The 13,743-nt window shown below is 67.3% G+C and overlaps 1 protein-coding gene across 5 annotated transcripts in view; it reads left to right on the top strand.

The window, feature by feature from the left end:
• Nucleotides 1-13,743, top strand: part of NACC2 (NACC family member 2) — a 66,955-nt gene that overhangs the window by 29,113 nt on the left and 24,099 nt on the right. Inside the window, exons 2-3 of one of the 5 annotated variants that reach the window (XM_086684525.1) lie at nucleotides 10,087-10,514; nucleotides 10,845-11,019. In XM_086684525.1, coding sequence (XP_086540651.1) covers nucleotides 10,149-10,514; nucleotides 10,845-11,019 — 541 coding nt within the window. In that variant the 5' untranslated portion in view covers nucleotides 10,087-10,148. Of the gene's footprint in view, nucleotides 1-8,049; nucleotides 8,692-10,086; nucleotides 11,020-13,743 lie in introns of those variants that run through there. The other 4 variants (XM_086684526.1, XM_086684527.1, XM_086684524.1 and 1 more) reach the window with 4 other exon arrangements.

Here is a 13,743-nt window from a genome sequence, read left to right on the forward strand (position 1 = left end):
GATGCCCGCATAGCCGCTACCTGGCAGGTGGGAATGAGCCGGGGAGGGCTGGGGCCCTGGGCTCCCAAGGGTGGTGAGCATGTGCCCCAGGGTGCTGAGGGTCTTCAGAGAACGTGGTGCCCACCGGCTGCGTCTCTGATGGGCACGTGGCTTTGTCCTCTGTCTCAACCCCCACCCCTGAGGTGTGGGGGCCAGCCCGTCGGGGGGGGGGGTCCCACCCTCCTGGTGTGAGCACTGCACCCCGCCGTTCCCGGCCGCTCTGGCTGGTCCTGTCCGTGCCCCACAGATTCCGCAAGGTCTGGGGCTCTGCGGCCCCTACCCCCCAGCTTGCCACGGGAGCCACATGAGAAAGCGGGGTGGGGGCCAGCCCGGTGCCCCCACCTGTGGCACAGGGGAGCCGCCTCTGGAACCCACCGCCCTGGCAGTAATCCTCATTCCCAGGCTATAAAGTCGGGCGTTCGTATTTACGATCTTTATTTTTCATATCAGTAATTACCTTTTACAGCCCCGGCTGTATGCCGCGGCCTGTGCCTCTGATCGCGGGCCAAGCACGGACCTGCCCCCTCCTGCTCCCCCCACCTTCGCGCGGCAGGATGCCTCCGCCTTGCACAAGGGCTTGGGGAGATCTGGGTTTGTGGTTAAGATTCTCACATTGGAGCACGAGGACAATTATGTGTAGCTTTTATTCGGCCCCCAGGATTCTTACTGCATTATCCGTATTTCCTTTAATTTGTGGGATTTCTAGTAAATGGGCTTAAAAATAGGTCTGGGCGTGATGCCAGGCAGATGCGGGCAGCAGGCATCTCTGTGTCTCCTTGTATAAAGGCAGAGTGGGGCAACCCCCGTGTCACTTGGGCCCAGCCTCCTGCATGTCCCCTGAGGCAGTCCCACTGCCACTGCCCCCTGGGAAGGGCGGGGCCGGGCCAGCCCAGGTGCCCTGACTCCTGGACAGGAAGTGGGGCTTGTGTTTGGGGCTGTCCGGGAAGGCAGGGCCAGGGGCATTTGGGGACTCTCTGAGGGGAAGGAGGCGGGCAGATGCTGTGGGGCTCTGGTGCAGGGCAGCGGGCGGGGTCCCGGCTGTCGGCATGTGCACCCCCGGGCTCACCAGGTGGCAGCCCCCAGGCGCCCCGAGACCTGGGTCCATGCCACCTGCTGGAGCCCCGGAGGCCCCCGTGGTGCCCGTCTGTGAGGGCTGGTACTGTATTGGGCTCTAAGCGGCTGGCGTGGCCTCCGTCCCCCAGACCCTTCTGTTCTGCAGGTCCCGATGCCCCGTGTCCCTGCAGACAGGGGGACTGGCCCCAGAGCGTGGTGCCAGAGCCCCCTCTGTCCTGCTTGTGTGGGGCTGGAGCACCCTCAGGACTCAGAGGACCCGCTGACCTGTCCTCTTGGCCCCTCGGTGGCTTGGCGCCCTGTCCCCAACTCCATTCCAGAGTGGGGGTGGGGGACATCTGTCTGTTTCCGCCCTACTGTGTGAACCGAGCCCGCGGGAGGGCCAGAGTGTCCAGGGGGTTGAACGTGGAGACAGGGAAGTAGAGATGCTCCACCCATGGGGTCAACCCTCACGGCCAGGGGGAGCGGCACCTGCTGAGGTGGGCAGTGGGAAGGAGGCCGGGAGTTGGGAGCCCTTAGGGAGAAGGTGAGGCCGGCTGGCTGGCCCTGGGGGTGGGGGTGGGGGTGGGGGGTGGGGGGGGGAGGTGTTGCTGAGGCTCCTCAGGCATCCACCCCGCCCCACACTGGCTGTGGCTTCAGGGCCAGCAAGTGTGAGGTTGGCCAGGGTCTCCGGGCCAGGGGGGCCACCGCCACCAGCTGCCGCCTTGCCCGGAGCTCCGAGGTGGGGGCTGCTACGTCGTGGCCCCGTCTCCGTGTAATTGGACCCCCCCTCCGGCAGCTGATTGAGTATTTCTGTGTCTGTCTGATTTACATTAGGTTTTTAAGCATAATTAGAAATGCAGGGGAGCTTTGTGTCTTACCTCGACTATTTATGGCACGATATGCAGATGAGAAAGGCTATGAATATTAAGGACGGGGGTGTGTGGCACAGCCGCGATGGATGAGGAGCCGGTGACCGGCCCAGGGCAGCGCCCCCCGCCCCCCCCCCCGGCGCCGGGACCCCCGCCCGTCCCCCAGGTGCTCCGGGACCCCCACAGGCCTGTGGGAAGGGGAGGGTGCCCAGCGGGCTGAGGAGGGAGTCCGGCTCCACGGGGCCTGGCCCGCTCGGTCTGGGCAGCCCCGGTGCCCCCGAGCCCCGCCCTCCAGCCGGGGGGGTGGGGGGGGTGGGGGGGTGGGGGGGGGGTGGGGAGTGCAAGGGGGGACCTCCCGCCAGCCGATAAGGGGGAGGAGGCCCGTCTGCCAGCGAGTGGAGCTGGCTTTTTAAGTTATTAAACTATGCCCGAGGGAGACACTCTTCAAGCTTACGTTATTTAAATTACAAATACGGGTGAGGGAGATTGTCGGCTCTGTTCAGAACACTGCTTCATTCTTTGGGAGCCTTCTGGAACCGTTTTGTGGCTCGAGAGCGGACCTGCTGGGTCGACGGGCTCCTGGCGGGGCGGCGGCCAGTCCCTGCTCCTTCATGCCGTGTGGCCGTGTGGCCGTTCGTGCCGTGTCTGTTTGTCCCCCCCCCCCCCCCCAGCCCCATACCCACAGTAAAGTCAGAGTATTTGAGAGTGAAGGGTGGGGGGGCTGGGGTGTCGAGGAGCCCCTCGGACGTGGGCCCGGCTCGGCCACACGGACCACCAGACCGGACCCTTGTCGGAGCCCGTGCCGTGGGACATGTGCTGAGATGCGGGACCCGCTGCCCCATCTGGCGGGGTGTCCGCCCAGCCCGTGCCCAGCTCTGTGGCCCTGCAGCAGCAGCGGCTCTGATGGCCGTTGGTGGCCTGCCTGGTGCCGTGGGTCCCCGTGTGCGTTGAGCCTGTCTGAGGACCAGCCCCGGGTGTGTGGCACCCTCCTTGGGGCGGTGAGGGGGAAGGACTGATAAGCACATGTTTGAATTTGCAGATTCTGGCACCCTGCCTTTTTCTGTTTGGGGGAAGGAAAAAAAAGCTTCCAGGCAAACGCTTGTTGTGAAGTTGAAGCCAGTTGAAGCCAGCTGTGGCGCCCGATGCCGGCCCAGGCTGCGGTCGGGGGTGGAGGCTGCCGGGTGCCGGGGGGCACGGTGAGCCAGGGTGGGAAGTGCGTGCCCCTTCCCCTGGCACAGGGGCTCCGGGGCCAGCACGTGCAGAGGCCGAGGGGGGAGTCTCCTCTGCAGCGGATCCTGGGGGCGCCGGGCGGGTCCGGGCCCGAGCCGCCCCACGGTGCCTCCCTCTCTTGCCACCCGAAGCTCGTCCTGGGTGGCTGCAGATGGGGGACGCAGGTCCCGGGCCCTGGCCTTGGCAGGAAGCTCAGGCTCCTTGTCCGCACCCACCTGGAGAGGAGGGGCTGGGAGGCGGGCACACGGTAGGTGCGGTGGGTGCATGTTGGGGGCCGCGGGGAGGGGCTCCCGGCAGCCGAGACCCCACCCTGGAGCCCCGGTCCTCGAGGGGTGACTGGCCCTTCCATTAGCAGCGAGGCCCCGAGGCCCCAACTGGCGGGTGCCTCACCCAGCCCCTGGGGACCTGGCACGCCCAGCTGGCGGCCGTGCTGTGCTGGCAACCGACACCTCGACCCTTGAAGGGTCGCCCTCCCCCGGCGAGGCCAGAGGTGCTCGGCACAGCCAGAGGCACTGCCGGGCGTGGGGTGTAAGTGAGCCTCCGCTCCCGCAGGCCGGTAACCGGAGCCTGCGCTGTAATTGGAAAGCTCCCTCCCTGCCCTCCCTTAACAGCCCAGACGCACACAGCAGGCGCGGCCCTGGTGCCCCCCCCCCCTCACGTGTGCGCGCTGACTCACGGGCTAACTTGCCTGCCTCCCGGTGAGGCACTGTCCTGGGGCTGCGGCCTGCCCCGCCCCCACCAAACTCGGAGCACCTTGACTTTCAGGAGGTGTCCCCGTTGCTGAGCCGGGAGAGAACCCCGGATGGCAGGGCTTGGCGGCCTGGCCGAGGGGCTGCCCCGGGGACGGGCCTGGTGCTCGCTCGGGGCAGGGGAAGCAGGGAGGCAGAAGGGGCTCCTTTGTTTCCTGGGGCACCTGCCTCCCCGCCTCCCTGCCACGGGCGTATTTGATAGCTGTGCGTTTGCCGAGGCCCAGACCTCTTATTAGATTGGAAGAATTAAATCCTGCCCGATGATCTTATTTAATTTCATTTATCATTTATCTCGCCTCTCCTTCCTGGGCTGGTGGTGACCCTACAGAAGGTAGCCGCTGCATTGTCCCACCTCAGGAAGCTCCTCGGGATCTGGGGGGCCGGTGGGGGGGGGGCTTCTGACAAGGACCCCCAGACCTTGCAGCCATACCTGCGTGGGGTCCTGGGGAGGAGGCACCCCTGCTTGGAATCCATCCTTCTCTGGTCCTCTGGGCCCCCAAGAGAAGTCCTCGGCGTGTTCCCAGTACCTGTTGGAGCCCCTGCTTCCCCAGGTGCACCTAGAGCCCTGCGTGGCCGGCCTTGGCCTGGCTGCAGCCGAGAACCTGTGCCCTGTCTGCATCCTGCCCAAGGCCCTGGGGCGCACACCCTGCGGCCAGTCCCTCGGTACCTGTGTGGGCACCTGTCTGTGGCTCCTGGGGCCAGTACCCTCACCCCCTTCTCGTTGGGCTCCTTCCCTGTGCACCTGCTGGCCGCGCTGCCCGTGGGGGGCCGGGAGGACCCCTGTGACCCTGGGTCCTAGATCCTGGCTCTCCCCAAAGGAGGGTCTGCGGTGAAGAGACCCACCCCCTCGCTACCCACATTTTCTCATTCTGGGGGGAGGTCGTGGAGTCTGAATGGGGTGGCGGCCCCCGAGGCTGGCACAGCTGGACTCTGGCTTCGGGATTTCCCAAAGTGGGTTCCGTCCTGAAGGTCGTTAGGAGGGGGCGGGGTTCCGTGGTGCAGCGGCTTTGAGGATGGCCAGAGTGAGCACAGTTAGAAATTTCTGCCGTTCCTTCTGGCTCTTCAGAACCTTCAGTAATAGGCCAGTGGGCATGGTGAGTCTCGCTGTGGCGGGGGAAACCGAGGCGTGGAAGGGGAAAGGCGGTCTTGGTGGGGCTGGTGCCCGCTGCCCTCGGCCCACTCGGGTCCCGGCCCTTCCTCTCTGGCCACCGCACAGGGTCGGCCCTTGACCTGCCCTGCTTTGACGGGTCTAGGCACGTAAACCAAGCCTTTATTTGATTCTTGTCTCCTAAAGTTCAGCTTTGTTCTTGTCCCGGCCAAGGCTTCTAAGAAAGCAATCTAAAACCAGCTCTTGTAGGGCTGTCCTGGGCTGGGCCGTGGGATGGCAGCCTGGCCTGTGCAGGTGGCCTGAGGACACACGTCCCCCGGGACCCGATGGCCTCATCACCTTCCAGAGGAGGAATGGTCCCCTCTCCGGGCCAGCGGTCTGGCCCCCAGCCCTGGGGCACAGGTGTGGGCGGGGATGGGCTGGGGGCTGACGGAGGCACCCATCTGGACCACCGCCTCCTGTCCCAGTCACCGCAGGTAACGGCATTGTGATGCAGGTTACTGGGGCATAGAGCATGCCACGTTCGCCGTCCGCCTCGACCCTGTAGTGACCGTCAAAGCGTAAACCTGACCCCCAGGGGACAGATGAGCGTCCCAGATGTGGTGCCATTTGCTTGAGGCCACAGGACACGGATAGGAGAGCAGCAGGGCCGGGCTTGTGGGAGGCGGGGGGGGAGGGGGGAGGGCATTGCCCGGTGGGACCCAGGATTGCAGCCCTGCTGACCAGCCAGGACCTGATGCTTGGAGGGACAGGCTCCGAGGGCCTCTTGGTGTCCCTGCCCTCAGTTTGGGACCTGGCCACTGGCTGGCCCAGCCCCAGGCCACTGGGGCCCTCTGGGCACCGATGCACAGTGTACCTTTGCTGGCCAGGCTGACTCACCCCTCTCACGGCCCTAGAGCCCTCATCTGGCTCAGGGGACCCCATCTTGCTCTCCAGGAGACTCCTGGCAGTGGGTGCTGTGGGTCTGTGAAGGGGCCATTTGGAGGGCCCCTCTCCTCTGTGGTGTATTGCTGGCCAGCACAGCCCCACTCTCGTGGCCCTCCCTGGCGTGTCCAGCATTGGGCTAAATGTCCACCAGGCAGTGGGCAGACCACCCCCCCCCACCCCGACCTTGCTCAGGTCAAGAGACACCCTTGGCAGGCTTCTCTGAGGAGGTGACAACAGGTCTGTTCCAGGCAGGGCCGGGACGCAGCACAGCCAGCGATGGGGGCGGGGGGATTGCTCCTGCAGAACTGGTGGAGGCTGCGTATGCTGGGCCCTGGGGCCCAAGGCCAGCACCCAGGCCAGGAGTGGCCCTGCCCCGCCCCCCATCACGGGTCCCGCCATCCTTTGGCCTCTGGGTGGCCCTCTGTTTCCCCATGTCGGCTCTGCCGGTGCCCCGGTCTGCTTTCTTTTGTGGCCGGGTGGCACGTGGGGGGTTGTGCCCCCAGCCCCCTCATCTTGGGGCCAGTGGGCTCCTCCTAGGCCCCAAGACAAGGAGGCTGCCAGGACAGCACAGTCCAGTCGGGAGGCCTGGCATGGCTCCTGGCGGGGGCGACCCTGGGTCTGTCCTTCTGGGTCTGGATGCCGGCGAGGCTGTCCCACCGCCGCCCGGGGTTGTGCGGACACAGGCGTCCGCGTGGACCCCCAGGCAGCTTCCCCAGGGCAGCGGGGCCAGGCTGTGCGGAGCACGAGACCCTTGCCCTGAGGCCTGTCTGCTGTTGACCGGGCCACCCGCGCCGCCCCCTCCCCCGGACTTGCTGCTTCGACACCCTCCAGGTAGAGGAGAGCGAGGGCCCGGGGTCCGGACTGGCTCCATCGCCAGGGGGACGAGGGCCAAGTCCCCCGTCGGAGCAGCGAGTGGGGACCATTTCTGCCGACGCTCCAAGCTCAGCGCTCACGTGGCCGCCACGCCGAGTCGCCATCCGTCCCACGGAGGAGCCCGGCAGCCACTGCTGCTGGGAGGCCTCCCCACACCTGTATTTCTTCCTGTGCCGTTCCTCCCGCAGTGTTTTATCTGCTGTGGGAAGCTGAGCCCGCCGCATGTGAGCGCGGACGCGCCAGATGGCCCTTTCTCTCCCTCCGGACACGCCGCTGCCGTGGAGGGGGCGGTGGGAGGGCTGCTGCCTGTGCCCCGGCCCCTCCCGCTCCGGCCGCCAGGGTTAGGTTCTCGGTGGTGGCAGCCGTGCCGTCACCCGTCTCGACCGTCTTCCTTTTTGCAAGCTGTGTGTGTTCTTCCCAGGGCCGCGGTTGGGGGCGAGAGGGGAGACCGAGGCAGGGCGGGCCAGTGGTTTGCCACAGGCGGGGGTGTGGGCCTGGAACAGGACGGGCTGTGTGCACAGCACAGCCTCCCCTCCCAAGGGAGGCCCGGGGGAGGAGCCCAGCCTCCTTCACACGGGCACCCTTGCAGGTGGTGGCTTTGCTGCCCGGCTGCTGGGAGGGGCCCCCTCGGCCTGGCCCAGCTGCACTCACAGAGTTGTTCTTCTTGAAAAGACCCGCGTGGGGGCTTGGGGGACAGGGTGACTTTCCTGGGTGAGTGGGATGGGGTGTAGGGCTGCACAAGCGGGCCCTGCTGCTTCCGGACCCCAGGGAGAAGTAGGGAGGCGGGCAGGGGCCACTGCGGAGCCCTGTGGGGGCACTGGGGGAGGCTGGGCCTCGTCCTCGCCCCTCCTTCCCTGTCTCTGGGCCTCTTCTCCCACCTTTGCTTTCCTTCCTGCCTCCCTGTTCTCATCACCTGCCCCTCTTTCCTCCCGGGCTCCCCACCTTCACCCTCTGCCCTGCCTGTGCCACCCCGTCGCCCCCCTTCCTCCTAGCCTCCCCGCCCTCTACGCCCCCCTGTGCCCCCACACCCTCATCCTCCTGTCCCCGGCTCCCTGCCCCCTCGTCCCCCACCCCCTCTCCCCTGTCCCTTTATCCCCCCTGCTCCCTCATCCCCCACCGCCTGACCCCCCCAGCCCCCACGACCCCAGCCCTCCGCCCCCCTCATCCCCCACCCCCCTGTCCCCCCACCCTCCCTCCCTGGCAGAGTTGGTGGCTGTGCCAGCCCTGCAGACTGTTTGGAATACTTTAAATGCTTTGACACTCGGGCTGTGCTGGATGGCAGGGCGGCAGTTTACTGGGTAATTCACATGCAGAGCCGCACCATAAATCTCGGCGCTCAGTTGCCGTGGCACCACGGAGCGTTTCTCCGCGTACAGTACAGTATTTCTGCCATCTTTGTTTGCATTGTGGTGAGTCATCAAAGTCTGTCTTGTACCAACACCCGGAGCCGTGCATTCCTCGGGCACCAACACTCCACTGTTTTTAAAGCCGGGGCTGGAGCTGGCATTTACTTGGGCTCCCAAGTCAAAGGCCGCTATTCATTCCCGAGAGCTGCCTGAATGTCCGTCTGCATCCGGCCTCTTCATTTAGATGCTGTGCGCTGCCCCGGAGAGCCGGGCTGGGTACAGCTGAGCTGCGGCCGCCGAGCCCAGCGCCGAGACTCTCTGCCCTGCTCCTCCTCCTCCTCCTCCTCCTCCTCCTCCTCCTCCTCCTCTCCCGGCTCCTCGCGCCCTCCCCACCCCAAGGGCTCCCGCTCTGTTTGCTGCATTCCCGGAGCAGCTGGCGAGCCTGCCCCTGCCAGGCGGAGCGGGCACTGCCGGGCCACCGGCGGCAGCCGCCAAAGGTAGGTCTCCCCCGCGGGCCGGTGCCACGGCCGACCGACCGGCAACTTCTCCGCAGCGGGGGCACTGCGGGCCCTCCCCCCCGCGGCCACCCATCTGCCCAACTCCTGTCGCCGGGGTCCGGGCGCTCCGCCCTCCCTCCGCCCTCCCTCCTCCGGCCGCCCGGCGCCTCTGCGGCCGCCTGCACTTTCCTCCCTCGGGACAGAGCGGCCCTTTGTGCGGGCGCCGCTGTGCAGAGTTGGGCCGGCGCCTTCTCCACCCGTCCGTGCCCGGCTTCTCCGAATCTTCTCTGAATCGGGCGTCAGATCAACCTCGCTGGAGCCCCGGCCCCCGGCCCCTGGGGCGCCCGAGGAGGCAGTGGCATCCCAAGCCCTTGCCGGTCCCTCCCCCCCACTCCTCCCCGCCCGACTCCCCCCCTGACCCCTTTAGTCACCTGGGCTGGGGCCGAGCCAGCAGGGATTGGCCGGCACGGGGAGCTGGGGGACCAGGAGGGCAGGCAGGTGGGGTTGCGACAGACTCCCGACCGCTGGTCCAGCCGGGTCCCTGACGGGCGCTGGCGGCCTGGGGAGCCGGCCCCGGGGGAGGGGCGGGGGTGGCCAGCCACTGACTTCTGGCTTCAGCTCACTCCCCTGGGCGCCCCCACCCCCACCCCTTGCCCGCCTCTGCAGGGGGACGAGGGGCCAGCATCTCAGCCAGTGGGGTGGGACTCCCCCCCTTGTGGGCCCTCCGTGTGGCTGCTCTGAGGGAAAAGAGGAAAAACAAACCAGAAACCAAGAGCCTCCGAGAGACCCCCTGCGAGACCCCCCCTCGCTCTGGGCTCCAGCCCCTCCGAGGGGCAGGGCTGTGAGGGGTCCTTTGCTGCTAACTTTTTCTTGGGGAGAAGAGTTTGCAGACGCAGCCCGCCGCCCTCACCCCTCCCAGCCGCCGCGGGTGGCAGTGCCCTGCTCCGTGTTCTGTCCTCCATCCACCCCGTCCTCCCCTGAGTGCAGGCCTCTGTTTGCATTCCTGGCTTCTGCTGAGACGGGGCGTCCCGGGCCCCGAGGGCTCAGGCGCTCTCCTGGGGGTGGGCTCTGGGAGCCACGCAAGGAGCGGGGGGGGAGGGGGGGGGCGTCCCCCTCCCCCTTGCCCCCCACCCCCACCCCCCCCACCCCCGGCTGGAACATGGCTGTGCGGCTCTGAGTCCCGTGCAGCGCTGGCTGCAGGCCCAGCCAGGGTCCTGCCGTGAGGAGCTCGGGCCCCAGGACCTTCCCTGGGTGGCTCTGCTGGAGCGGGGCCGGGGCTGGGACCGCGGCGGAGGAGGGCGCAGCGGCCGAGTGCCTTTCCGTACCCTTGGCCGGTGGGCCCCGGCCGTCCGGGGAGCCTGACCCGCGTGTCCCCGCGCCCTCTCTCCCCCACAGATGTGCCCCGCTCGGGCGCTCCCGTGCTGAGTGTGAGGCGAGCCCTCTAGCGCCTGCCCGCCATGTCTCAGCTGCTGCACATCGAGATCCCCAACTTCGGGAGCACGGTGCTCGGCTGCCTCAACGAGCAGCGCCTGCTGGGCCTCTACTGCGATGTGTCCATCGTGGTCAAGGGCCAGGCTTTCAAGGCCCACCGGGCCGTCCTGGCCGCCAGCAGCCTGTACTTCCGCGACCTGTTCAGCGGCAACAGTAAGAGCGCCTTCGAGCTGCCGGGCACTGTGCCTCCCGCCTGCTTCCAGCAGATTCTATCCTTCTGCTACACGGGCAGGCTGACCATGGCGGCCAGCGAGCAGCTCGTGGTCATGTACACGGCCGGCTTCCTGCAGATCCAGCACATCGTGGAGCGCGGCACGGACCTCATGTTCAAGGTGAGCTCGCCCCACTGCGACTCGCAGACCGCCATGATCGAGGACGCCAGCTCCGAGCCCCAGAGCCCCTGCAACCAGCTGCAGCCGGCCGCCCCCGCAGCCCCCCCCTACGTCGTGTCCCCCTCCGTGCCCATCCCGCTGCTGACCCGCGTGAAGCACGAAGCCACGGAGCTGCCGCCGGCGGCCGGCCCGGGCCTGGCCCCCAAGCGCCCGCTGGAGACGGGGCCCCGGGATGGCGCCGCGGTGGCGGCGGGCGCGGCCCCCCTCAAGCTGCCCCGGGTCTCCTACTACGGGGTGCCCAGCCTGGCCACCCTCATCCCCAGCATCCAGCAGGTGCCCTACTCCCAGGGGGAGCGGACCAGTCCGGGGGCCAGCAGCCTGCCCACCACCGACAGCCCCACCTCGTACCACAACGAGGAGGACGAGGAAGACGACGAGGCCTATGACACCATGGCGGAGGAGCAGTACGGCCAGATGTACATCAAGGCCACCGGCAGCTACGCAGGTAACGCGCCGCGGGGGACTGCGGGGGACCGCCGGGGCCCGTGCGGGTGCAGAGGCAAGCCCGCCCCCTGCCCCGTGGGCCCTCACAGCCTGGCTGGGACCCCTCGGGGAGACCGCCGCGCCGGGCCGGGCTGGATGGGCTGGAGGGCACGACCTAGGTCAGCCTCTCATGGCCTTAGCTGAGGCCTCGACAGCCGATGCCACGCGAGATGGGAGCCGCGGGAAAGCCGAGAGACCACCCACTGGAAGCTGCCGTCCAGCACGTGGGATGGGGCTTGGTCTCCCGCTCGTCAGACGAGGAGACCGAGGGCCTCAGCGGACCAGGGACCTGGCTGAGGGCTCACAGAGTGCTGTGCGCGCCGCCTGCTCGAGGCCCGAGCAGCCCCATCAGCAAAGTGCCAGACGCTGTTGGAGGCCCCAGCGGGCCCGTCTGCATTACCTTTGACCTCAGCCGGCCCCCCACCCGTGTGGTGTCACCTGCCCTGTGACTCTCAGTGAGGCCAGAGACTCCCTTGTAACGCATCTCATTTGTCACCACCTCCCTGGGTCCGCCACCAAGGGCCAGGCCAGAAAGTGCTTGTTGAGCTGAGTGAGATACGTCCCCCCAAGTCACTCGTGGGGTGCTCCCCCATTGGGGACCCGTGCGTCTGAGGTGCCCTAACTCAGCATGGCGTGACAGACCGTATCACATCCCTGGAGACTGTTTGGGGTTTGTTGGGCGGAGGGTCTGGTATTTGGGGCCCCGGATCGGGTGTCTACCTGCCTTCCGTGTTCCCCGAAAACTGGCCGTGTGCCTGGGCTCGCTGCCTGCTAATTTGCATGCAGGGCCCGTGGTACCAGCGGGAAGTGGCGATGTAGAACCGGGGCCCCGAGGGACCGCGTGGTGGCTCTTTCCTCCCCTCTGTTCCCCCACGTCCTGGTGCCTGATGGGGCAAACGCTGCTCCCCCGACCAGCCTCCCCCTCCATTTCCAGGCAGGGACTTGTTGATCAGTGCTGGGGAGGGGGGGGGGCGGTCCCAACCAGCTAGGGCCCTTGGGACGGCCGCTCCCCCGGGGCAGCCGAGGACTGGACAGCCTGGCCAAGCCGGGTTCCTCTTAGCACCGTGGAGAGCAGGGAAGCACCGCCCTCGGCACCCCCCTGCCCCCTACCTGCCCCCTACAGGGGCTGTGGGTGGATGGTCGTTCCCTAGAAGTCATTACTTTATTTAAGTGCATGTTGTTACGTTTGCATGAATCCCACAGGACGCTAGTGCAAAGACCACCCTGACCTGGAAACCTGCAAGCTCGGTTCGGCCCTTCAGAGGGCCGCTGGGCCCAGGCCTTAGGGGGATCTCTGGGAACCTGCCCGGTGTGCGGTGCCCTCTGCCCACGGCCGACAGCCACCCAGGGGGCCGTGTGAGGGCCGTGTGGAGCCCCGGAGCCTGCCACAGGGAGCTGGAATCTGCCAAGGGTCCCGGGGCGGGGGCTGTGCGCTGGTGGCCCACAGTGGTACCCCACTGAGGAGATGGCCCAGCCTCCAAACGTCTCCATCCAACGTGGCCATTGGCCTTGGCAGGTTTGGGGTAGGAAGAAATAAGACGAGGCCTTGGCATCTCTGGGTGCAGGTACTCTGAGACGGCCCGTCTGAGTACACCTGCCCTTCCGGCCTGATGAGCCTGGAGCCCTGTCTCCACCTGGACGGCAGTGGCCTACCTGTGTCCTTGGCTTTTCCAAGGAGCCAATGGGACAGTGGCCCTGGAACGGCCAGGGTAGGGATTGGGGGGCCGGGCCGCCCCACTGCCTCGACTCTGGCCCGGCCGTCTCACCAGCCCCCCCACCCCCACCCCTAGCTCTCAGGCAAGATGCCAGGGGCACAGGCCTGGCCCGGGGCAGTGTGCCTACAGGGGTCTCCCGTGCCTTGGGTGACAGGAGGGAGTCCGGCGGCCATCAGAGCCCCTTGCCCCCATCTCCCTGGGGGCTGTTGGCAGAAGAATGGGGTGCTGGGAAGCTGGGAAACAGAAAGGGACGGTGGGCAGAGGTGGGCCGGGCATGGGACCAGCCCTGCCTCCAGTCGGCCCGGGGTGCTGCAGTCTGGGTTTTCTCCTCAGTGAGACCATAAGTGGGGCAGGGGGGGGGGGGGTGTGATTTCTTGGTTAAAATCTAGGTTATTGGCAGTGACGTCGCTGGCATCACCGGCCGCTGGGAAGACGTTTGTGGGGGAGGGGGCGGTGGGGGCAAGCAGGCAGAGATGGGGACCTGTTCCCCAAGGCTGGCTGCCCCTTGGGTGCCGGCTGCCTGTACCCCGGGCTCCCTCTTCGCCCTGGCTTGGCCTGGTTGGGGGACATCCTCACAGCCCCTTGGGCGGCCGGACATCCTGCTGCCCCTGGTCCGGGGTCCGGACGGGGGCGGGGCAGGGCAGGGCCGTCGAGAGCTGGTGGGATCGGGGATGTCCCAGAGTGCATGCCTGCCACATACGGACGCTTGGGAGTCCGTTCTTCCCGGCCTCACTTTCCCCGCCTGCCAAGGGAGAGGTTGGCCTGAGTGACCCTCAAGGGTCTTTTGACCAGCAGCCTCTGTGTAGGGAAGTGGGGGACACCACATGGTCACCCCATGTCTATCCCCCGCCTTGACAAGAGCCGTCAGCAGCTCCCGTCCTGGACGTCCAGGGATTCGGTGCGGCAGAGGCAGAGGGTTGACTCTGACCGTGCCCCAGCAGCCCCGCCGTCCCACGCGTCTGCCGCCTGCC

Source organism: Puma concolor, chromosome D4, assembly GCF_028749965.1.
Source record: "Puma concolor isolate L17-30 chromosome D4, mPumCon1.1.hap2, whole genome shotgun sequence".
NCBI classification, from domain to species: Eukaryota; Metazoa; Chordata; class Mammalia; order Carnivora; family Felidae; genus Puma; species Puma concolor.